Source organism: Dromiciops gliroides, chromosome 1, assembly GCF_019393635.1.
Source record: "Dromiciops gliroides isolate mDroGli1 chromosome 1, mDroGli1.pri, whole genome shotgun sequence".
NCBI classification, from domain to species: domain Eukaryota; kingdom Metazoa; phylum Chordata; class Mammalia; order Microbiotheria; family Microbiotheriidae; genus Dromiciops; species Dromiciops gliroides.
Window position 1 is genome coordinate 597,528,161 of NC_057861.1, and position 25,566 is coordinate 597,553,726.

General features: G+C 38.4%; 1 protein-coding gene across 1 annotated transcript in view; it reads left to right on the plus strand.

The window, feature by feature from the left end:
* Window positions 1–25,566, plus strand: part of DCTN5 (dynactin subunit 5) — a 32,583-nt gene that overhangs the window by 224 nt on the left and 6,793 nt on the right. The window contains exons 2-6 of the mRNA XM_043975559.1: window positions 3,087–3,155; window positions 5,531–5,649; window positions 17,719–17,830; window positions 21,008–21,110; window positions 24,385–24,476. Coding sequence (XP_043831494.1) covers window positions 3,087–3,155; window positions 5,531–5,649; window positions 17,719–17,830; window positions 21,008–21,110; window positions 24,385–24,476 — 495 coding nt within the window. The remainder of the gene's footprint in view (window positions 1–3,086; window positions 3,156–5,530; window positions 5,650–17,718; window positions 17,831–21,007; window positions 21,111–24,384; window positions 24,477–25,566) is intronic.

Consider the following 25,566-nt stretch of genomic DNA (forward strand, 5'->3'; position numbering starts at 1 on the left):
GATGGCTGGGTCGTCATGCCCGTCCCCGGGCACCCCCAGCCCCTCCCCTGCGTCCTGCCTTTCCCGGACTTAACCTCGTCTAGGCTACCTGTCACCCCTGGGACGCAGGCCCCGCGTCTCCCCGCCACCCTTCCCCTTTGCTCTGTTCGCACCGCCCGTCCTCTGCCTTCTTCCCTTTGGAGGAGAATTCATTCAATGTACATATGAGGAAACTGAGGCCCAGAGAGGGGATGCGATTTCCCTCAGCCCACACAGAGGAAGGATAGCGTTTGGATGAGAAGCCGTATCTCATGATTCCGAGTCCAGCTATTCCATGACGATGAGATGCTGGCTCTCTATCTTTGTTTAGTTTGGATGCCGCCTGGGTCCAAATCTTGTCTGCCTGCTAACGTTTTACGTACGGAAATCCTTTTCCACGTCCGCTACCAAGGGTCGGCCACACGCCCAGTTCAGATTTGTCTTTTCATCTTGCTGTTCCAGGGCCTGCATTAGTGCTAGCGCTTATGGGGAGAGGAACCGTCTTCCTCGCAGCTGAGTTCTGTAGCCCCAATATTTTAGTCCCCGTTTTATCTTTCCTCCCTAAACGTATTCTGCTGTGATATAATGCCCTAAATGCAAATACCTAAAAGGGCCTGAACCTAGTTTTTCTCAGAAATGTAGCCAAATTTTCCCTGTCATTCACCTGCAGAAGCCATTATTAGCGCTTATGTGCTACAGGTTGTCAACGAGAGGGGGAAAAGGGGTGGAGAGAGGAAGGTGCTGGGAAGGGAACCCCTTTCTCCCAATCTCCTTTTTGTTACTTGATATAAAAAGTTTTAGAAAATCTCAGGAGCACTTTATTTAAGCTTATTCTTCAACTCAACCTTGGGGTAGAGAAAGAAATGGTAGTTGAAAGCAACTATTTTTGTGTCTCCAAAATAAAACTTAAAGGACTTTAAAACATCATTGCTGAGTAGACTACTTGATTTTTCTACATCCTTTTGAAAATGGTGGACATGTTGAAAAGCTGCTTTTTGATTTTTTTTTAAGTGAGGCAATTAGGGTTAAGTGACTTGCCCAGGGTCACACAGCTAGTGTCAAGTGTCTGAGGCTGGATTTGAACTCAGGTCCTCCTGAATCCAGGACCGGTGCTCTATCTACTTCACCTACTTTCAGTTAGAGGTTAGTTTTCCCATTCAAATTCATCGGTCCCCCCCAAATCTACCCATGATTAGTCTGTGGATCCTACATTAAGAACCCTTTGTGGGGGCATCTAGGTGGCACAGTGGATAGAACACTGGCCTTGAATTCAGGAGGACCTGAGTTCAAATCCAGCCTGAGACACTTGACACTTAACTAGCTGTGTGACCTTGGGCAAGTCACTTAACCCCAATTGCCTCACCAAAAAAAAAAAAAAGAACCCTTTGTGTAGTTGAAGGAACACTGAACCTGGAGTCAGAAGAACAGGGATCAGTTCAAATGGCAGCCTGCCATTTGTGTGAATTTTAGCAAATCTCTTCAGCTCCATAAGCTTGTTTTGACTTTGTTTTGGGTTTTTTTTGTGAGGCAATTGGGGTTAAGTGACTTGCCCAGGGTCACACAGCCAGTAAGTGTTAAGTGTCTGAGGCCGGATTTGAATTCAGGTCCTCCTGAATCCAGGGCCGGTGCTCTATCCACTGCGCCATCTAGCTGCCCCTTGTTTTGACTTTGGACTAAAGTTTCTTTAAGTTCTGTGATTCTGTGATTTATTGAAGCCAGATGACCTATGTGGGGTATCACAGAAGAAAAGAAGGAAGACCTGAAAGTTTCCTGAAAAAAAAATTTCCTTGAAATTTTACTTAGCTTGTAGACTCCAGTACCCCACTTACACTGTTCCTCATTCCTACCCTATTGGAGCTCATGCCCCAGGCTATGGGAGCCAGCACCTTCAGCTTTTAAGCAGAGAGAATCCCCTATCCTACTTAGAAAGGGTGGGGATGTTCCCAGGTAGAAGACCATTAAACTGCATGTTCCTCAGGAGCTGAGGCTGTTATTTATTTTTCTTTGTATCCCCTGTGCTTTGCACAGTGCCTGGCACATAGTAGGTACTTAATAAGGGCTAGTTGACTGAGTGTTTTGTTCCTGGAGTCCCAAGTTGGAATTCTGAATGCTTTCTTCACAGAAACATTGTTGCATGTGCTTGTTAGGTTTTGTAGTACTGTTAGCATAAAACTGGTTACAGTTAGGTTAAATGGGCTTTTCCAGATTGCCTGAGAACTGAATCACCATTTGTTTCTATGAAAAAAAAATTTCAGTTTCTCAGCTCTTGATTGCCCTTGCCTGTTTTTATGGTTTGAATCTTTAACTAGAGCGTCTGAGTGAGCACTGTTACTACATCTTAAAATATTTCTTGGTCCCTTTCATTAGGTAATACAGTACCTTGCGTAGAAATTCAGTATTTGTTAATTGATTTTTTAAAATTAATTTTTAATTTTTCTCAATTACATGTAAAGATATTTTTTGAGTTCCAAATTTTTCTTCTACCCTCCCCCCTCCTGAGGCCAGCAAGCAATTTGATAAAGGTTATACATTACTATCATGTTAAACATATTTACACATTAATCAGAACAAAAGGGGAAAAAACCACAAGAAAGAATAAGCAAGAACAATAACAAAAAACAACAGAAGTGAAAATAGTATGTTTTGGTCTGTATTCAGACTCCATGGTTCTTTTTCTGAATGTGGAAAGCATTTTCTGCTATAAGTCTTTTGGCATTGTCTTGGATCATTGTATTGCTGAGAAGAGTTAAGTCTATTACAATTGATTGTCCCACAAGGTTGTTGATATTGTGTACAATGTTCTCTTGGTTCTGCTTATTTCACTAAGCATCAATTCATTTAAGTCTTTCCAGGTTTTCCTGAAATCCATCTGCTTATGATTGATTGATTTTGATTCACACACCCCCTTACCAAGTTCTGTCACCATCATCCTGTCGGTATCCTGATCCTCAACCCTTTGTTTCCTGCACCTTGATCAAGTTCTTCCTCTAACACACCCCTTCTCTCAATAAGAGTTTAGTGCACAGAATCCATTGATCTCATATAGGCTCTCTGTTGCTTTTCCTCAGGCATCTGGAAATAAAGTCAGTCGCCAGTCAGTTCTGTGTGGAAGCCAAAATATTGTCCTAAATGGAAAGGTAAGGAATGAGATCCAACTGTAATCATTTACCCTTTGGTTAAGATGACTATCCATGTGTACTATTTCTCTCTCCACATTTTCCAATTCTCCTTGTCTCTTTGTTTCAGACCTTTGGTTTAATATTTCTGGTTTCCTGTACTTTTATGCTCCCTGACTGATACATAAGTAAAAGTCAGGTGGCCTGAATATTATTTTCTTCTCGAGTACCTGCATAGTTTTGGAAAAAATACAAGGAATTAGATTATTATTTTGCAATTGAAAATAAAGGAATTTCTTGCCCCTAGAGATCATACAAACCAAAAATATTTTAAATTTATTTTTTTTAAATAATAAACATTTTTATTTATAGTTTTGACTTCCCTATTTTATCCCTCCTTCCCCTCTCCCCTCCCTAAGGTGGTAAGCAATCAGATATGGGTTATACATGTGCAATTATGTAAAACATTACCATATTAATCATTTTTTACAAAAAAACTTGAGTAAAAGAAAAAAAGAAAAAGTAAAAAATAGAATGCTTCAGTCTGTTCAATTAATATCAGTTCTTTCTTTGCAGGTGAATCATTAGTCCTTTGAGATTGTTTTGGATCATTGTATTGCTGAGAATAGTTAAGTCATTCACAGTGCCTCTGTGAACAGCATTCTCTTGGTTCCACTCACTTCACTATACATCAGTTCCTATAAGTCTTTCCAGGCTTTTCTGAAATCATCCTGCTTGTCATTTCTTATAGCACAAGAATATTCTATCGCTATCATATACCACAGCTGGTTTAGCCATTCCCCAATTGACACACATCACTTTGATTCCAAAAATAATTTTTAAGAAAAGGTATATTTAACCAAACAAGAGAGAGAAATTTACAGGAAGTAAAATGAATAATTTGTATTAAAATTTAAACGTTTTTATACAAACAAAAGCAGTGCAGCTAAAATTAGAAGAAAAGCTAGAAATTGTGGGGATGTGGGAATCTTTGCCCCAAGTTTCTTTGGTAAAGGCCTCATTTCTCAAATATATAGGGAATTGAGCCAAATTTATAAGAATAAGAGTCAGTCCTCAGTTGATAAATACTCTAGGGATATGAACAGACAGTTTTTAGAAGAAATCAAAGCTATCGATAATCATACGAAAAAATGCTCTAAATCACTAATAATTAGAGAAAGGAACATTAAGACAACTCTGAGGTGCTACCTCACACTCATCAGATTGGCTAAGATGACAAAAAAGGAAAACAACATGTTAGAAAAAATGTGGAAAAATAGGAACAGTAATGCAGAATTGATGGAACTGTGAACTAGTACAACCATTCTGGAAAGCAATTTGGAACTGTGCTCCCAAAGCTATTAAACTGTGTATACCCTTTGACCCAGCCATACTACTACTAGGTCTATACCCCAAAGAGTTCAAAAGAAAAGGACTTTTATGTACAGAAATATTTATAGGAGCTCTTTTTGTATTAGCAAAAAATTGGAAACTCTGGTGATACCAATCAGTTGGGAAATGTCTGAACAAATTATAATATATGAATGTGATGGAATATTGTGCTCTAGGAAATAATGAAGAGGATGATTTGAGAAAAACCTGATAGAAAGTGAAGAGAGCAGAACCAGAAGAACAATTTATACATCAACAGAAATAGTATAAAGATAATCAATTGTGAAAGACTTCATAACAGCGATTAATTTAATGATTCACTACAACTCCAAAGGACTTACGATGAAAAGTACTATCCACTTCCAGATCTATGGACTCGGAGTACATATTGAGCTTTTTTTTTTCCTTTTAATTTTTCTAGTTCCCTTTCTCCCTCTGAACATGCCTAATGCAAAAATTTGTTTTACCTGATTTTGTATTTGTAATAGATGTTTGTATTTCTTGCCTTCTCTGGAGGAGAGAGGAATTTGGAACTAAAAATAAAACAAAATTTAATGGAAAAAACCTCCAGTATATTTTTTCAGGGCAAGAGCTGTTATTTATATCTACTTACAAAGCTTAGCATTTAAATTGTTCAATAAAGCTTTGTTAATGTTTTTTTAAATAAATTCATGCAAAATTGCTTTATGATGGGCTATTAAAAGGAAAGTTAGGGTTGTCCTGAACATCTTGAAGTTGATGTTATAGAGGCTTTTTACTTTGTTGTTTGGAAGCATTTACTATTGTTCTCTCAGTAATCTCTTGATGTTACTATGAGGGAGAGATGGTCGATAGATAGACCATTGCTCTCAATGAGTTTATCAGTTTATCATGTCTTATATTCTTTCATAGTAATTTTCTCATTGTATATTCTTTTCACCAGCATACCCCATGGAGGTAGCTCTGGAGGAAGCAGATATTCTGCTACCTGTACCTAAATGAAATCTTTTTTTCTTCTTTTATAGACGATCATAATGAATGATTGTATTATTCGAGGGGATCTGGCAAATGTAAGGATTGGGCGCCACTGTGTTGTGAAAAGCCGCAGTGTCATAAGGCCACCATTTAAGAAATTCAGCAAAGGGTACGTATTTCATGATCTCCTCTCCTTTTTCATGAAATTGGGATTAACCCAAAAGACTTAATTCTTGCCACCATTATTTTTTTCCATTAACTGTCACTCTTGCAATAGTTGGTGCTACTAATATTTAAACATTTAGATATGATTCAAGAGAACAAGGTATAATAATCAGGTCTTGCTGGGTTGTTTTAAGCTTTGGACAAACCTTCAACCATATCTGTAATGCCTGGTATGTTTTCTGTTTTTCTAAATTCCAAAGTCAACATTCCATCCTGGCTTGAGATGAGCCATACACCATCTGGCCACCACTCTTTTTTTCCTAGTGTTGCCTAAAAAGACCTAAAAGCATTTTTTCAAGTTTTTATTGTTTGGAAACATTTACCATCTTCTGCACACAATCAGTTGTTCTATCAACAAACTTTATTTTTTCTGTTTAGAATTTTATTTTCCAAATTACATGTAAAAACAAATTTTGACATCAATTTTTTAAAACTTCGTATTCCAACTTCTTTTCCTCCCTCCCTTCCCACCCCCCACCCACAAGAACTCAAAAAATTCAATGTAAGTTGTACATGAGTAGTCATGGAAAACATTTCCACATTAGCTAGGTTATAAGAGAAAACAAATAAAAATAAAACTTCAGATTAAGCAACTGTCAAAAAAAATTATGCTTCAATTTGTTTTCAGATACCATCAGTTCTTTCTCTGTAGATGGTTTGCAATTTTCATTAGTCCTTCAGAGTTATATTGGATCTTTGCATTGCTGAAAATAACCATGTCCTTCCCAGCAGATCATCTTACACTATTGCTGTTATTTTGTATATAGTACATTTTACTCTGCTTCAGTTCATGTAGATCTTTCCAGGTTTTTCTGATAGCATCCTGTTCATCATAAATTTTATATAGTACCTTAAACTTGATAAAGAATTTTCTTCACAATAACCCAGCAATGGTGCTAAAGCTTCTAATTTAAGGTGACCACACGTTTAGATTTTAAACATCACAACTGTTTTCCTCCATCCTATTCCCTTCCCATGATATTTATTCTTATTTTCTATTTTTTACCCTATTCCTCCTCAAAAGTGTTTTGCTTCTGACTGTCTCCCCCACCTTGAAATATTTTCTCCTTGACCTGGGAGCTCTGGAAATTGGCTATAATATTCCTGGAAGTTTTCCTTTTGGGATCTCTTTCTGGAGGTGATCAGTGTCTATTTTACCTTCTGCTTCTAGAATATCAGGGCAATTTTCCCAGACAATTTCTTTAAAGATGCTGTCTAAACTCTTATTTTGGTCATGGTTTTCAGGTAGTCCAGTGATTTTCAAATTATCTCTCCTGGATCTATTTTCTAGGTCGGCTGTTTTTCTAAGGAGGTATTTCATATTGCCCTCTATTTTTTTATTCATTTGTATTTGCTTTACTATGTCTTGGTTTCTCATAAAGTCACTAGCTTTTGTTTTTTCAATCCTAATTCTTAGGCAATTATTTTCTTCTGAGAGTTTTTGTATCTTCTTTTCCATTTGGCTTTTCAAACTGTTGACTTTTTCTCATGACTCTCCTGCATCACTCTCATTTTTTCCATTCTTTTATCCACCTTGCTAAATCTTCCTTCTATCTCTCATACTTTTTCTTCAAAGTCCCTTTTGAGTGCTTCCATGGTCTGAGACCAATTTGTATTTTTCTTGGAAGCTTTGGATGTAGGGGCCCAGAGGTTGTTATCCTCTTCTGAGGGTGTACCTCGATCTTCCTTGTCACTAAAGAAACTTTCTATAGTTCTCAATTTTCTTTGCTTGCTCATCTTGCCATCTTTTACTTGACTTTTAACTCCCACTTACAGTGGGGCCCTACTTCCAAGCTACCCTGTCCCAAGCTTCAGAGGGTCCCAGGTGTTTTGGTTTGAGGGAGGGCAGGTTTTTCTCTCACCTGGCCTATTCTCTGGTTCAAAGATAACCTCAAGCCAAATTGCTAATTAACCAGCTAGCAGAACTTTGTGTGCTGTGGTGGTTCTTAACTCTGCCCTTCCCCTACCTGGGCTTCCCACCACTCAAAATTTCTTCCTGGTTCCCTGCTGGGGTGGGATAGCCACCTTCCTCCTTAGGTCCCGCAGACACCCTTGTATTTCCACCTTCCCCCTCCCCCAGCCAGCCATTCAGCATTCTCACCAGATGGTGAGCTTAGTTCCAGAAGACACTGGTGCTGCAGCTGATTCAGAGGGTTGGGGGTAAATTCCTCTGGTGCAGTGTGTCTGCGGACTGTGTTGGCATGATTGTGGGGTTGGACTCTTCAGCATGGCTCCCTCTAAGCTGTCTTTGGTTGGAAAATAATCTCAGCCTGTCTTTTTGTGGGTTTTGCTGCTCCAGGGGTTGTTTTATTGCTGTTTTTTGGGGTAATTGTGTCAGGACCTCTGTGCATTTAATGTCTTTCCTCCACTATCTTGGCTGATCAACAGGATTTTTAAAGTGCCTAGCACTGTGCTAGGGACTGGGGATACACTCCTCACCTTTTTTCTCGCTTCCGTATAATACCTCCCCTATTCATTTCTTTGGAGTCAAGTGTAATTTCCAGTTAGGCAGGTAGAGCCTGGGGGGAGAAAGTGGCTGTATTTTAATTTATTTATTATTTATCAAGTATTCTGTTTGACAGGAAGTTTAGCATAATGAATACAGAGCTGGTCTTAACCCTGGCTTCAAGTCCTGCCCCTGACACGTATTGTCTATGTGATCCTCAAAACAGTGTACTTTCTCCCCTATGTCCCTACTTGACCATCTGTCAAATACACTGCCTCCAAAGAAATGAGGAGAGGTGTTGTACTGAAGTGAGTTGGCGCTCTAGGCAACTCTTTATTACTACTAGTTTCAGAGAAAGTACTGACATACATTGATAAAGGGAGTTTCCTTACCCGGGAGTCACCTATACCAATGAAAGTACAGGTCTGCCTTAAAGTAGGACCTGAAAATAGATATAGCTGGCCTAGTGCAAAATAAGATTATATCTGCTACCTCTCCCTGCCAGTAACAAGGAAGAAAGAGAAACATGTGTCTGTGGCCAGAACTTTATCCCCAGTGGTACCCTAGTGGTAGCTAATAAATGGCATGGACAGGGATAGAAAGAAAGGATGAGTAGCCTATATCTATGAGTGTTTCATGTATCAGGCAGGCCCCAGATGGAATCATGTCACTGAACCCCCGAGTTTTACCTTGTGAGAAGTAGAATTAAAGAGTTCTAATGTTTCATTTTTCCATTCACCTAGGAGCATTTCTTTAGTTGTCCTCTTATCCACCTCTGTGTTTGTATAGCTTTTTTTTTGGGGGGGGGGGCAGGGCAATGGGTGTTAAGTGACTTGCCCAGGGTCACACAGCTAGTAAGTGTTAAGTGTCTGAGGTCAGATTTGAACTCAGGTACTCCTGAATCCAGGGCCAATGCTTTATCCACTGCACCACCTAGCTGCCCCTGTATGGCTTTTTTTAGGGCAGTCTTACACAGTCACTGAAAATTGATCTACCCATTACTTCCAGCTTTTCAGCAATTCATTAGAAGAAAGTAATGAGAGAGACTCATGTTCTCCTTCATACATCTAGAGAAAGGGAAAACAAGAAGCCAAGGAACCAGATACATCTAATCTAACCTCCTCCATTCCCTTCCTCCCAAGAAAATGGAGTGTTAGGCTCCAAGTTCTGAGGTGTTTCTTCTCAGTATTGGAAAATACAAGAGAGGTGCTATGTAAAATGGGTAGGATATAAAGTTGCTACAGACTCATGTTTGTGAGATAGGTGCCTCTTCTTAGCTTACTGATCTAAGATTTCAAATAGGATATTGTCAGTAGCTCTTTTTTTGACTTTCCAGTTTGACCTTATGCTTTGGAAATCTGTGTTAAAACTCCCAAGGATATGTCATCTGTATCTCAGGACTGAGAATTTTGTTTAGTTATCTTCAGTTGTGTCCAATTCTTTGTCATCTCATTTGGAGTTTTCTTGGCAAAAATATTAGAGTGGTTTGCCATTTCCTTTGCCAGCTTATTTTACACATGAGGACACCAAAGCAAACAGGGTTAAGTGACTAGCCCAGAGTCACAAAACTAATAAGTTTTTGAGGCCAGGTTTGAACTCCGAAAGAGGAGTTTTCTTGACTCCTGGCCAGGCTCTTTATCTACTGTACCACCTAATTAGACTTAGAATAATGTCTTGGAAAACAGTAGACTTCTTCCAGAAAGATTTTTTGGGGTTCACTTTTTTATTGCTTTTTCTGAAGGGCAAGTGACATCAACAATTCCTGTTCTTCCTTTGAAACTAAAATCTAAGTAAAATAAGCCAGGTGACTAGAATAATTTAAAGAGGTCTGTCCCTATAATATTGATGAAAACAAAACTTTTTTAAAAATTATGTTGTGATTGTCAGAAAAATAATAAAACTTAAAATTTTTGTTGATCTGTGAAGAACAACTTTCTTTGCTATTCAAAATTGTTATTTTAGTGATTTCAAAATGTACTTTCCTGTTCCCTAACCATTTAGTCTTTCATGGAACACTTCATCTTTCCAAAAGCCAAAATTAATGTCAAAGAGTGATCAGCAGGACCAATGGAATCTGGAAAATGGTGTTCCACCCTCCTCCCCACCCTCTACTTTTATACCTGCTGAACTTGTTCTCCAAAGTTTAAGAAGGAAAACTGTATGTACTTAATAATTCCTAAGCCCAGGAAGAATATTTTTGGTAATAGTAGCCTGCCAGTTCTTTCTGGCAGTGCTCTTTGGAAAACAGTTATTGACCTTTACTTCCCACGGCCCTAACTAGGGCAAAAGCATGAAAAAATTCATAAAGTGCATTGAGTCCAAAAGGAATAATAATCTACCACCAGATGTCAGTGTAAGCATGAAAATGAGCTCTTTCTGAGGCGGTTGCAATGTCTTGTCTTTTTTTTTTTTTTTTTTTTTTTAGTGAGGCAATTGGGGTTAAGTGACTTGCCCAGGGTCACACAGCTAGTAAGTGTTAAGTGTCTGAGACCGGATTTGAACTCAGGTACTCCTGACTCCAGGGCCGGTGCTCTATCCACTTCGCCACCTAGCTGCCCCGCAATGTCTTTTCTAATAACTAATTAATTTTTCTACTTTTCCTCTCTGTTTCCAAATAAAAGTCATTTTTCAAGATGCTTTTGCAGACTTCACAGTTAACTGCAGTTTTGTTGCTTAATATCTATTGAGCATCCACCGTGATCTGAGTATTGGTTTCTGGATTACATTAGAGGCAACTCAACTATGGACAAGCATATTCAGCAATCCTTTGTAAAAGATTTAGCTTTCTTAATAGGCTAGTTTGGAAAAATATCATTGGGTCTAAAATTTCAGCCCTTACACCCAGGAAATGTTCAAATCAGAAATGATCTCTGCTAATTATTTCTTTTTGGAATAGCTGTTAATTAAGTTAATATTCTTGTAAAAAGTTTTCTGGTTAATTCTTTCTATAATTGCTGCCTATAATTACATAAAAGAAGCCTCAGATAAGCTTCAGGCATCTAAGTGGCACAATGGATAGAGCACTGGGCTTGGAGTCAGAAAGACACTTAGCTATGTGAACCATGGCAAGTTATTTAACCTATGTCTTCCTCAGTTTCCTCATCTATATAGTATGGTTAATAATAGAACCTACTTTCCAGAATTGTTGTGAGGATAACATGAGGTAATATTTGTCAAATGCTTTGGAAACCATAAAGCATTTTGTAAATAATGTTTTGTTATTGTTGTTAGACAAAAACCTGAATGTTGGAACATAAATTTAGGAACAACAATACAGCTTAATTGAGGCTGGGAAGGAGAGAGCAAAGCATCCCAGAACATGGATATTTTTATTGCTAGAGTTAGTGGCTGTTGAATTTTTAATAAGTTAAGCATTAGGTCATTTTATTGAGATTTTTATTGACTTTAGAGCAAATAGTAGGAGTAAGTGTTGCTCTCAGATGTAGATACTAGAAGTTGTTAAATTGCTAGTGGAATGGAAATCATTCTATTTTTAAGGTCCCTTTAGAAATTAAAAAGAGATATGAAAAATAAGAGAAATCAGCAATATGTTTTTTTCTTATGGGTACTGAGCTATTTTAGGAAGCATGATTAATTTTTATTCCATTCAGTTCAATAAGTACTAGAATTAGTCCTGGTGTTTGAGTGTTTGTGTTGGGTGTCTAATCAGTATTATCATCAAACAGTATTTATTAAATACCCACTTGTTTGTTAAAGCTATAGTGCCAAGCTGTTCTCATTTCCTCCCATCTTTTCTTTCTGCATCCCTTTCTCTTCCTTTTAGTGCCACCCATCCTTTGAGATACCCAGTGCTTTCATACTGTCCTGATGAGTCATAAAAAAGGAAGGAAAACAAAATGAAAAATTAATTCCCATTAGTGTTAAAGACTAAACCGTGTTACCTCTAGAGAATGTTGGAGCTGCCTGGAAAAGGGCTTAAATCAAAAGAATAAAACTAATGGTGGAATTTCAGTCACTGAAACTTGAATTGTGAGAAGAATAGGAGATTTTTTTTAACAAAATGCCTTTTTGTTCACAAGTTAAACCAACTAGGCAGATACTTACACTATCCTCAAATCTGCCCTTTCTTCCAACTTCCTTGTTTCTATTCAGCCTTGCCATCTTCACAGTCCCCAAAGTTCAAATTGTTCTCTTTGACATTTTGCTCACCCTGCACTTCATTCAGTCAGGTTCTGTCAATTCTGCCTCCACGAGCTCTAGAATCTTCTCCCTCTCAGTGTCTACTTCTTTCACTCTAGTATAAGCCCTCATTTCTCCTTCCTCTAGGCCATCTTTCATATTACTTTAGGCCATCTTTCATATTACTACTAGACAGATCTTAAACCATTCTAAGTACAACTCTGATTTTATCAACTCTTATTCAGAAATCTCTAATGACTCCTTATCAAATACAGTTTCAGTTCTTTAACCTGGCATTTAAGACCCTCAACCTTCCCAACCTCATTTACTGGTGCTTCTCGTCATACATTTTATGCTCCTGCCCAAATGAAGCCAATGGTGCTGACCTCCAGTATACAGAGTATAACATCCAGCTACTTGGAGCTTAGCCCCCATGAACTCCAAACTCAATCTTGCTCTGCTTCTGTGCTTATTCACTAACTACGTAGTTTCCTTCTTTCACCAACTTGAAAAGCCTCCATCTTGACTACTGCCCTTCTACTTCTGGCCATTATGATATGCTCCAACATGGTTCTCTGTGGTCAGCACTTGGAGAGCTTCCTTTCTCTCCATGCCATTTCCATTCATGGAATCTCACTCAACTTTGGTGCCCTGGAAGGGACCTTAGAGGTCAGCAACCATTACCTAAACTGGAATCCCCTTTACTGACAAGTGGGTGATTATCAGGATTTTCCCCCTCCTATCAAGCTGTAATTTCAGTCTATTGTTATCTCTCTCATGTTATATACGAGGAAGAACTGAAGGAGAAAAAGACTAGAGTATGATTTTCAGAGTATACATTCCTGACTTAGTCCGGTTTCTCCTCACTTCTAATCTGTCCACTACCACCACCATAACCACCCCCCTATACTTTACATATCAATTTTTCTTTTCTGCATCACTTGTCTTCATTAGATTTTTTTTTTTAGTGAGGCAATTGGGGTTAAGTGACTTGCCCAGGGTCACACAGCTAGTAAGTGTTAAGTGTCTGAGGCCGGATTTGAACTCAGGTACTCCTGACTCCAGGGCCGGTGCTCTATCCACTGCACCATCTAGCTGCCTCTGTCTTCATTAGATATTAGTGAGGGAAACAGTACCTGTGCCCTTCAGTCTTCAGTTTCTTGCCTCAGATATAATAATGTTTGGCAGGGCTTTCTAGGTTCTTTCTAGCATTATCATTTATATCCATGTTAATCATTGGAAGGATAAATTGACATATGTTTTAACAAGTCTTGGGAGGTTCTTTGTTATGTCTGGTTACATTCTTGAAGAAGACAGATTTCTTATGGTTATTGTATAAACAAATAGCTGCCCCATTTCTGCTGAACTGGGAGTCATTACTACTCTTTTAGTCTTCCTCTGATGCTTATGGGCTCCTCCCTCAACTGACAGCACCTGTGTATCTACTTGGTCATTCCTTGGAGCACACTCTTTTTCTGACCATTCTGCTCTTTCTTCTTCAGGACAAATTCCAAATTTGTTCTTTAGGTCTGAGTATACAGTGGTCTTTTTTTTCTCCTTTCTTCTTAGTGTCATCCTCTCTTTGAATCTTCTGAAATGAGCCAAGTTTCCCCTTTGCCGTTTAGACTTCTTTTCCCCCACTGAAGCCTTGATTCTGTTTTTTGGATATAATATCATTTCTTTTAACTTGGAATGTAAGAACATTCCTCAAGACCCTTTACCTTCCCTTACAGGAGGGATATCAACCTACACTTTGAACATAGATACCAGGCATTTGGCTGTGATAAAAATAGAAACCTTGCATATTTAATGCAAATCACAGCTAAATTTTTGGTGCCCTTCATCTTGGTAGAGATACTCAGCCTCGTATTTCAAATTCCTTGTGAAAACTTACTCCTTGCCTCCTAAGCATGTCTTTAAAACTTTTACAACTGGGGCAGCTAGGTGGCGCAGTGGATAGAGCACCGGCCCTGGAGTCAGGAGGACCTGAGTTCAAATCCAGCCTCAGACACTTGACATTTACTAGCTGTGTGACGCTGAGCAAGTCACTTAACCCCAATTGCCTCACCAAAAACAAAACAAGAAAACCAAAACTTTTACAACTTTTCATCATCTTTTTTTTTGGGGGGGGGTGAGGCAATTGGGGTTAAGTGACTTGCCCAGGGTCACACAGCTAGTAAGTGTTAAGTGTCTGAGGTCGGATTTGAACTCAGGTCCTCCTGACTCCAGGGCTGGTGCTCTATCCACTGCGCCACCTAGCTGCCCCTTTTCATCATCTTTTAACAGCTTGTTATTTGCATCCAACTTTTTTCCCTCAACCACTTACTGGCCCTCACACCCAAATTTCTTTCCCTTTTCTCCCTAATCTTTTATTTGTTTAACCAGCTTGTTTTACTTATCATTTTATTTTACTTACCTTATTGTACCAACTACCTTGTCCTACTCCTTCTCCTTGAGTCCTTCTTTTCTAGTCCTTTCTCGATTCTTTTTCTCCTTCAGGTTGAATATTCCTTTAGAGGAAATCATGATCAGTGTTTTCCAATCAATCACCTGTTTCCTAGTCCATTCTAGAATTTTGCTAAAAATGGATTTCAGGCTCATTGGTTGAGGGCTCACAGAATCTACTTTCTTTTTCTTTGCAAAAAGCGTGAAAATACTATCCTATCACAAGTCAGTCCTATGAAACTTCTCCTAAATCCTCAATGGCCATAAAAAATTCAGCTACTGCATCTTGTAATTTTTCATTGCCCTGGGATGTTTGAAGTGGCAGAGTGACATATAAGTAGAATATCAGACATTTATCAGGGAAATTTGCAATTCCTTCCCCCACACCCCAAGCCCCCAGTTACCTGTTTCTAGGAGGGAGTTTCCATGCCAGGTGTGAAATGACATGACCAGACCCCTAAAACCATTAACTGACTACCAGGTGGAAAATAAAAGTAAAGGAAAGGTCTACTTGTGCTTCCCCAAGGTAATTATTTTAAAAAGAAAAACTCTGAAGAGAAACTATTGAGTGGGGGGGAAATCTTGGCATCAAAATATTTCTGATAAAAGTGTGATGCCCATAATATATAATAACACAAATATATAAGACCAAGAGCCATTCTTCAATAAATAAGTAGCCAGAGAATATGGACAGTTTTCAAAACATGAGTTGCAAGCTATCAGAAATCATGAAAAATTACCTCATATGTATCAGATTGGCTAATATGACAAAAAAGAAAAATAATAAACGTTGGAGAAGCTGTGGAAAAATTGCAACACTTATGTATTGTTGGTGGAGCTGTGAACTGATCCATCCATTCTGGAGAACAATTTGGAACTATGTCCAAAGGGCTATAAAACTGTGCATATTATTGTGCTGTAAGAAACAATGAGCAGGCAGATTTCAGAGAAACCTGGAAGGACTTATGTGAACTGATGCTAAATGAGATGAGCAGAACCAGGAGGACGTTGTACACAGTATCAACAACATTGTGTGTGGATCAACTGTGATAGACTTGACTCTTCTCAGCAATGCAGTGGTCCAAGATAGTTCCAAAGGACTCATGATGGAAAATGTTCTCCAAATCCAGAAAAAAAGAACTATGGAATCTAGATGCAGATTGAACCATACTATTTCTACTTTTTTTTTTTTAGGTTTTTCCCTGTTGTTTTGATTCTTCTTTCACAGCATGACTAATGCAGAAATATGTTTAATGTGATTTTACATATATAGCCTATATCAGATTGCTTGCTGTCTTGGGGAGGGAGGGAGAAAAATTTGAAACTAGAAATATTATAAAAAACAAATGTTGAAAACTATCTCTACATGTAACTAGAAAATAATAGAATACTTTTATGATAAAAAAGAAAGTATATTAGGCAAAAAAAAAATCATGAAAAATTGCTCTAACAGTTTGACAAGAGAAATGCAAATTAAAGCAACTTACCAGTCCAGTTAGCAGAAAGCATACGTGTTGCAGGGACTGAGGGAAGACATGTACAATAATATATTGCTGGTCTGGTTTGAAAAATAATTTTTGATTATGTGAGAAAAGTCACTAAACTGTTCATACTTTTCATGTAATGGATACTTTTAATATGCTTGTTGAAATGTTTGTTGATCTCACTACCAAGCATATGTGACAAGGAAGTCAAAGGCAGAAAGGCCCCATATAGTACCCATATAGTTATAGCAATACTTTTTAGTGTAGCTCAGAGCTAGAAATAATGTGAGTGCCCTTTGATTTTAGGTGATTGAATAAATGGATGTATATTACATACCACATATACTATAAGAAACAACTAACGTGAAGAATTTAGAAAGCACAGGATATAGACTGATGCACAGTGAAGTTAGCCGAACCAGGAGAAGATTGCATAAATGATATACGTGAAAAGACATCTGAACTCTAAGTAACTATGTCGCCTATTGTTGCTCTCAGAGAACAAATGAGGAACTCTTTCCCTCTACTTAGAAGCAAGGTGTAGGACAAGTGTAAGGGGCTAACATTCTAGCCATACCATCTAAAATCTAATGAGTGGTCACCAATAAATTATAATCTTTAGCAAGAGTATTTAAGTGTTTAAGTATTTATTAAAGAGCATTAGGATCAGAGAGAAAGGTAAAAAACTAACTATTTCTAAGAGACCCTATCATCTGACCCACCGTGGAAAAGTCAGGAACCAAAAGAGAGAGAACCCCTCCACCAGCGTCCGCTTCCTACTTTGTGTCCTCCCCCCAGAAATGGGAGGCTCCTCAAGTTGATTGGCTGGTAGCCTTGATAGACAGTACCCACGAGCAAATGTCACTTTCTGACGCCAAAGAAAAGCCTCATGGCCTTGCCCTCAGAGGCCTTCTCCTCATGGTGGAGCTTTCCTACAGTAAGTCTCCAGGAGGTGACGTCATTCCAATGGTTACAGAAGGAAAGTAAAATGCTAGATACTCTGTCAGACACAACTGATAATGCATTTTGGTTTTACTTAACTTTTTTTTCATATTAAGGGGGAAGTGTATCATGAAATGATTAATAAAGAAAAAGAGGCATCAATAAAACTTTTTTAAGGTGAGATTTGCTGTCTCCCAAGACCTTATTACTTTTGTTATTTCTCCAGTGCTTATTTTTGTAGCTTGCAATCCACTTTTCTTCCTTCCAGTATCCCTAAAGAGTTTACCATTCCAGTGCCTGTCAGTTCCAAACACATCCCTTTTGTCTAAAACTGGTGACTTTTGTTGTTTTTGAGAAAACTGATGTTTTGTTAAGGAGTCTTACTCTGGGCTTAGCTGTCTTGACTTTAAGGCTCTGGTCACAGAATTCTTTCCTTGTCAAAAATAACCTTTAGCTAAGGTGGTGAAGTGGAGCAAATGATCTGTGGATATGTAAACTTAGATTCAGAGTACAATAAATTAAACTTTGTGTTTTCATCTTCCTTTTCCTTCTCCAGAGTTGCATTCTTTCCCCTACACATTGGTGACCATGTCTTTATTGAAGAGGATTGTGTGGTCAATGCAGCCCAAATTGGTTCCTACGTCCACATAGGCAAGAACTGCGTAATTGTAAGTGTTGTGGCATCAGGGTGCCTAAGCAGTTTTCCTTCTCTACCCTCAACCTCCAACATCCCGATCTCCCTTTTTCTTTTTCTTTTTTTCTTTAATCTTTGTGGTTCCAGTTACCTGATGTTGAAGCTAGCTTTGGTGCTAGGAATTTAGCTATAGGATCTACAGGAACATAAGTTCTTACTTGAATTAGATCAACTAAAGACTTCAAAGATAAAGAGCTTCATTCAGATTGGGATGTGTAAACTTCCTAGAGGCAGATTAGGTTAACATCTAGTAAGGAGATTCTCCAAATTCAAAACTTGTCCCTTACTCTAGAGCATTAGTAAGAACTAACCGGGGCAGCTAGATGGTGCAGTGGATAGAGCACTGGCCCTAGAGTCAGGAATACCTGAATTCAAATCCAGCCTCAGACACTTAACACTTACTAGCTGTGTGACCCTGGGCAAGTCACTTAACCCCAATGGCCTCACTAAAAAAAAAAATAATAAAATAAAATAATAATAATAAAAAAAGAACTAACCTAGGGTTCTTAACTTAGGCTGCTGAAGGGGTCTATGGATACATTTCAATGAGTCATTAACTTGGATGGGAAAAAAATTACATCTTTATTTTTACTGACCTCTAACTGAAATTTAGTATCTCCTTCAATTATTTAAAAATATTATTTTGAGAAAGAGTGTCTGGGTTTCACCATACTGCGAAAGAAGTTTGTGACAAAACGAAGTGAAAGAACCATGGTCTGAAGTGATGAAAACCCAAGATCCTGTAAGTGCTCCCTCCAGGGCCACCCATGTAAATTCAAAAGCACAGTTTGGCATATTGGCTTTATTTGTGTGGCTTTTTATACCATCAGTTGAATAAATAAATCCATGGACATCAATCGATAATCATTGCCAGTGATCACTTGCTAAGCATTTCAAAATTCTCAGGTGACATCAGCAGTAAGATTTTCCTGATTTCCTATATTTGCTTTAAATATTATATCTGTTCCAGTTTGTTCTTTATTCTTTTTTCTGTAGCATTCCTTGCATTAAGAAGGTGTTAGGCATAGGGAACTCTTTTGTATACTTACTAATTAATCTCCAAGATATGTTCAACTTGGTTATGTTGAGAGAAATAGGCTGTCATCATATCATAAGTCCATAGGGAGACCTCTCAAGTAGGAAAAAATCCAGTAATTTAAATAGTTCAATTCATTCAAATCAACAGTTATTAAATACCTACTGTCTACCATGTTCTCTGCTGAGAATACAAAGATGAAGTAAATCATAGTTTCTGCCCTTAACAACCTAAAGATTACTCGGTGTGGTCAAGGTCAGTGCTCATTAAATTCTAAGCAAGTGGAAATCTCTTGTTAATTATAGAATTAAAGCCTCGGAGGGGCAGCTGGGTGGCGTAGTGGATAGAGCACTGGCCCTGGAGTCAGGAGGACCTGAGTTCAAATCCGGCCTCAGACACTTGACACTTACTAGCTGTGTGACCCTGGGCAAATCACTTTACCCCAATTGCCTCACCAAGAAAAAAGAAAAAGAATTAAAGCCTTGCAAAAAGCCTTGAATGTTTTAGAAAATTCATATGACAACTTGTCTTTTTCATGCTACGTGTAGTATTCTTCCATGTAAAGGAAACAAAAACAGCAGATCCTACCTGGAACAGAGTATTTAGAATATCTTCTAGGTAGAATATGAGGTCTGGGTAATTCAGCATTATGCTGATATGAGTTAATATAACCATATTTTCAGCTAAGGACATTTTGTTTTACCAAGAAGTGTAACCGGGGCAGCTAGGTGGCGCAGTGGATAGAGCCCCGGCCCTGGAGTCAGGAGTACCTGGGTTCAAATCCGGCCTCAGACACTTAACACTTACTAGCTGTGTGACCCTGGGCAAGTCATGTAACCCCAGTTGCCTCACTTAAAAAAAAAAAGTGTAACCACAGCAGAAGTGAAATGATAGCAGTGTGGGAAAGTAACTAATGACATGTAAGACTTATGTTTCTTCTGTAAATACAATATGGTATAGCTTCACATAATAAAGAGGAACCTCTTTCTTCCTTAATCCATGAAACAAATAAATCTCATAAGCCTTCTGCCCCACCAAATTATACAAGTCAGGACATGACTAACAAAGTAATTACAGATAAAGCATTCTACATGAAAGATGCTGTGGTTTGTCAAGAAAGTAGTTTGTTTTTCAACCCTCAAACTAATGATGAAAAATGCTATCTACCTCCAGAGAAAGAACTGATGGTATCTGAATATAGACCAAAGCATATGACTTTTCACTTTCTGTCCTTCGTTCCTTTTGTGTGTGTATGTGTGTTTTGTTTTAATTTTCTTCCATAAAATGACTGATATGGAAATATGTTTTACCTACATTATTATACATGTATAATCTGTGTCAGATTGTTTGCTGTCTCAGGAAGGGGAATAAAGAAGGAGGGAAAGACAGAATTTGGAACTCAAAACTTAAAACCCAAATGTTAAAAATTCTTACATGTAATTGGAGAAAAAAAAATATTATTTTAAAAATAAGTACTACCCTCAAACCTGAAAGTCTTCAGATATTTGCACACCTATGGTAAACTCTTTTGTGAATAAATCATAAATCCATCGTTTGCTGCTGTGTAGTACACATAGAATTCAAACAATTCTCCAGGTGTAAGCCATTACTTAGTTGGAGATTTGAGCTTAGGCAGTCTATGACTTTTCTTTTTTGTTTTGTTTTGTTTTTTGGTGAGGCAATTGGGGTTATGTGACTTGCCCAGGGTCACACAGCTAGTAAGTGTCAAGTGTCTGAGGCCGGATTTGAACTCAGGTCCTTCTGACTCCAGGGCAGGTACTCTATCCACTGTGCCACCTAGTTGCCCCCAGCCTGTGACTTGTCTTGGCAATTGCTTGTTATAATTAATTAATGGGAAAGAAAGAGAGAATAATAACCACCTGAGAAATAGACAAGAAAACATTCCCTGTCTCCCTCATTCCTGATCTGTTTTTTTGTTTGTTTTTTGCGGGGCAATGGGGGTTAAGTGACTTGCCCAGGGTCACACAGCTAGTGTCAAGTGTCTGAGGCTGGATTTTAAGTCAGGTAATCCTGAGTCCAGGGCCAATGCTTTATCCACTGCGCCACCTAGCTGCCCCTGATCTATTTTTTTGTTAACAAGTTTTTTGTTTTTAGGGCCGGCGCTGTGTGTTGAAAGACTGTTGCAAAATTCTAGACAATACAGTATTACCTCCTGAAACTGTAGTCCCACCATTCACCGTCTTCTCAGGCTGTCCAGGTAACATCGGGTTTTGATTTTTGTGTATATGTGTGTGTGTGTGTGTGTGTGTGTGTGTGTGTGTGTGTGTGTGTGTGTGTGGTTTGTTTTGGTTTTGTTTTTTTTTGCAGGGCAATAAGGGTTAAGTGACTTGCCCAGGGTCACAGCTAGTAAATGTCAAGTGTCTGAGGTCGAATTTGAACTCAGGTCCTCCTGAATCCAGAGCTAGTGCTTTATGCACTGCACCAACTAGCTGCCCCCTAGGTTTTGATTATATTTAGCTTAATCTTTTTCATGTTACTTTGGACTCCTTGGCTTACTCAAAATAAGCTTTCATGTAGAGAGAAGAATTACACAATCATTGATTTCTTTGTTTAAAGATCTGGAAAAGACCTGACAGATCATCTTACGATCATAGAATTGGTAGATATGAAAGGGTTCTTAAATATCATCTAATCCATGCCCCGAATTTCTTTTTTTCTTTTCTTTTCTTTTCTTTTTTTTTTTTTTTTGTGGGGCAATGAGGATTAAATGACATGCCCAGGGTCACATAGCTAGTAAGTGTCAAGTGTCTGAGGCCAGGATTTGAAATCAGGTTTTCCTGAATCCAGGGCTGGTACTTTATCCACTGCTCCACCTAGCTGCCCTCATTCCCTGAATTTCTTGATCAGGAAACTGTGACTTACCCAATTTCATATAGCAATTTGGTGGCAACGTGGAACTAGAACTCACCTAGCTCAGTTCCCATCCCTTTATACAATGCTGCTCTACCTTGAAATTAGAACATATGGGAACATTAAATGAATTGAAGAAACAATGGTCTCTAAATGCAGTATATTATTACTCTTTAATAACACATCAACGGATATATGTACATATTTTTTGTGTCAATGTCAATCTATGTTGTACTTAGCAACAAATGAGTGTGAGTCTTAATGAGATTTTTCCAAAAATGCTTTGCAGCGCCTCACACATTGCTCATATACAATCTCAAAGTCAGTCGTTTCCATAATACAGATCTTCAATAAGAAGTTCTTTCCATGTAGAACCTATATCTGATTGCTCACTACCTCAAGGAGGGAGGAGGGATAGAATTTGGAACTCAAAACTTTAAATAAAAATGTTTATATTTATTGAAATATTTCTGTGTATTTATTAAAAATAAGTTGTTTCTGTGGATCATAGAAGTTGAATTTTAGCTTTGCAGTTTTTGATTTGATTTACTTTTCTATTCAGATCCTTCAGATTGCTTTCATCCATACATAGTATATAAATTCAAAGCTCAGGAAGTCTTTGGCATCTGCCTGGTGGTATGATTCATGGTAATGTCATGTTTCTTCATGCAAGTCAGCCTTCCATAATCAGGGGGGTTTTCTATTTCATATGTAGATGTTGCTGCACTGTCTTTCCTCCACTTAGTTGAAATATTTTGATCAGCTACAAGTCTCCCTGGTTCCCTTTGCGGCCATTTTTATTTCCTACTGTTGCCCTACCTTGAGCTTACTCCAGCCTATGTCATGAATAATACATCAGTATGGTGGTTTTAGTAGGGCGGACACATTCTGTACCTGCCAGTACCCAAAATGAGAATTTCTGGCACATTGCATGGACTAAAATGAAACAGAAATGACTCAGAAATAATCTGGTCCTTCTTACCGGTTTTCATTAGGCCTGTTTTGTTAAGAAATCATATATTCTCTCTTAGCTGCAATGGGCTGGCTCTTCAGTCAGATGTTTTAGGGAAATGTATTCTTGTTTTACCAGAGTGGGTGTGCATAACTCAGATTCTTCCAAGTGATTTCCGAAAGAGGAAGTGTAAGGGAGTGGTTATAAGTTTAAAATGATGAGGTGCTATTTGAATCTATTTCTGTATACCTGTACTTATTCTTTGGATGTGTGTGACATATTCAGGCATAAAACACATCTCTTTTTTTTTAAAAGGTCTTGACTATATATACAATATATAAAACTTAAGAGTCTCCCACATCTACAAAGAATGAAATGGGAGTATTTTCTCATATCTCTTACTGCAAGATGTGCTTGTTCTTATATTTTTTCAATGTGCACATTTGATTTTTTTTATAGTTCTTTCCATTTACATTGTGTATATTGTTTCCTTAAATCTCCTTACTTCACTCTGCATGTAAATTTTCCCATGCTTTTCTGTACTCATTACATTTATCATTTCTCAGTGATTATTCCATTAGGGCCAGCTAGATGTCACAGTGGATAGACTACTGGCCCTGAAGTTGGGAGGCCTTGAGTTCAAATTTGATCTCAGACACTTACAAGCTGTGTGACCCTCGGCAAGTCACCTAACTCCAATTGCCTTAAACATCTGGAGCTGTCTCCAGTCATCCTGGTAATGTATCTTGCCACTGGACCCAGATGCCTCTGGTGGAGAAAGTGAGGCTGGTGATTTTGCACAGCCCTTTCTCACTTAAATCCAATTCATTGCAAGTCATGACATCTGTCATGGTCCTCTTCAAGAACAAAGGACAGTGGCAGCTAGGTGGTGCAGTGGATAGAGCACCAGCCTTGGATTCAGGAGGACCTGAGTTCAGATCCGACCTCAGACACTTTACACACTTACTAGCTGTGACCCTGTGCAAGTCACTTAACCCCAATTGCCTCACCAAAAAAAAAAAAGGACAAAGGACAAACAACAATAATTATTCCATTAAATCAATGTACCACATTTGTTTAGCTATTCCCAATTGATGGACATTTACTTTGTTTCTAATTCTTTGCTATCACAAAAAATACTGCTATAAATATACTGGCATATGTAAGGATTTTCTTTTAAATCAATGGTCTTTTTGGGGAATGAGCCTAGTAATAGAATCCTTGGATAAAAGGATATGGATGTAGGGGGCAGCTAGGTACTGCAGTGGATAAAGCACTGGCCCTGGATTCAGGAGGATCTGAGTTCAAATCCAGCCTCAGACACTTGACACTTACTAGCTGTGTGACCCTGGGCAATTCACTTAACCCTCATTGCCCTAAAAAACAAACAAAAAAACCACCAAACAACATGACTGATGTGGAATTATGTTTAATGTTATTGTACATATATAATCTATGTCAGATTGCTTTCTGTCTTGGGGAGAAGGGAGGGAACAGAGGAAGGAAGAAAAATTTGAACTCAAAATCTTATAAAATTAATGTTGAAAGCTATCTTTACATGTAACTGAAAAAAATAATATTATTAAGATTTTTATTAAGATATTATCAAGATTATTAAGATTATTAAGCTCTAAGCCCTTCTTCTCGCTTCTCTGGTCTCTTTCCTTAGGCCTCTTTTCTGGGGAGCTTCCAGAGTGCACCCAGGAGCTGATGATTGATGTCACCAAGAGCTACTACCAGAAGTTCTTGCCACTGACGCAGGTCTAGTACCCACGTCCCATGCCTCCAATGACTAGAGCTCTAGAAAGGACTTGGAACCAGGGAGCTTTAGGGGCCCCAAGACCAGGGCCCTGTGCACTCCTCTCCTCCTGTTTCTTGGCTTGATGGTGTTTTGTTTTGTTTTATTTCTGTCTTTCCAACTCTCACTTTGTCCAGGTTGTTACAGCAAAACCACCAGAGGAATTGTCTAGAGTGTTATATTTAAATTAGATCTATTTATAGTCACTTTATTCCAGGTTGGTTTTGAACTAAAAAATTATTTTTGTTTGATTCCATAACGCCCCTTTCCCGGGCATGAATGGGTCCTGCTGAACCTCACCAGGAAAAAATTCTCTTTGAATGACTTTTCAAGGAAAAAAGTTACTTTGCTGTTACATTGTATGCAACCACAAAAGGCAGCCTACCGCCTACATGAAGAGATGCACAACACAGGGCTTTCTTACTAAATAAATGTAGTTGGCTGCTGCATTTGTTTATAAGTCCTGAAAAATCGATAGGTGTTTTTGAATTTTCAGAGTTCAAACATTTAATTATTTGTGATCATTGTGAAACTGAAATTGGGAAATGATGATTCCTTTTCTCCCAAACTACGTGGAACTATATTCAGAATTTGTGGCAAATACATGGATGGTTAGATGGTGATTAGAGGCTCCCTAACTGTGCTTGATTTGAGGCCCTTTCGCTTGACCTGACGTAGGGTAAAAGCTTAGGCCTTAACTGGTCTCTTGTCATGGTGTGGGCAGCCTCAACATCCTGGCTTCTGAATCCTTAACACACCTGACCCTGAATCCTGTGCCCTACCCAAAGCTCTGTCAAGTGGAGATGAACTAGGCCAATGGTAATTCTTTGTTCCGCAAAATAGCCCTATTGTATTTGAGCGGGAACCCATGTCCTGTTTCATTAATGTTTAACATTTATAAATTACGTTATTTGATGTGGGAAGGGTAACATGTAATCGATACTACTCCCCACCCTTAGTCGTCTAGAGAGCTGAGCTAGCACCTTTATTTCATCCAAAGTATACAGTGCAGAAGAATATTGCTACATTTGGGCTTTCTCTCTGACATTTTCA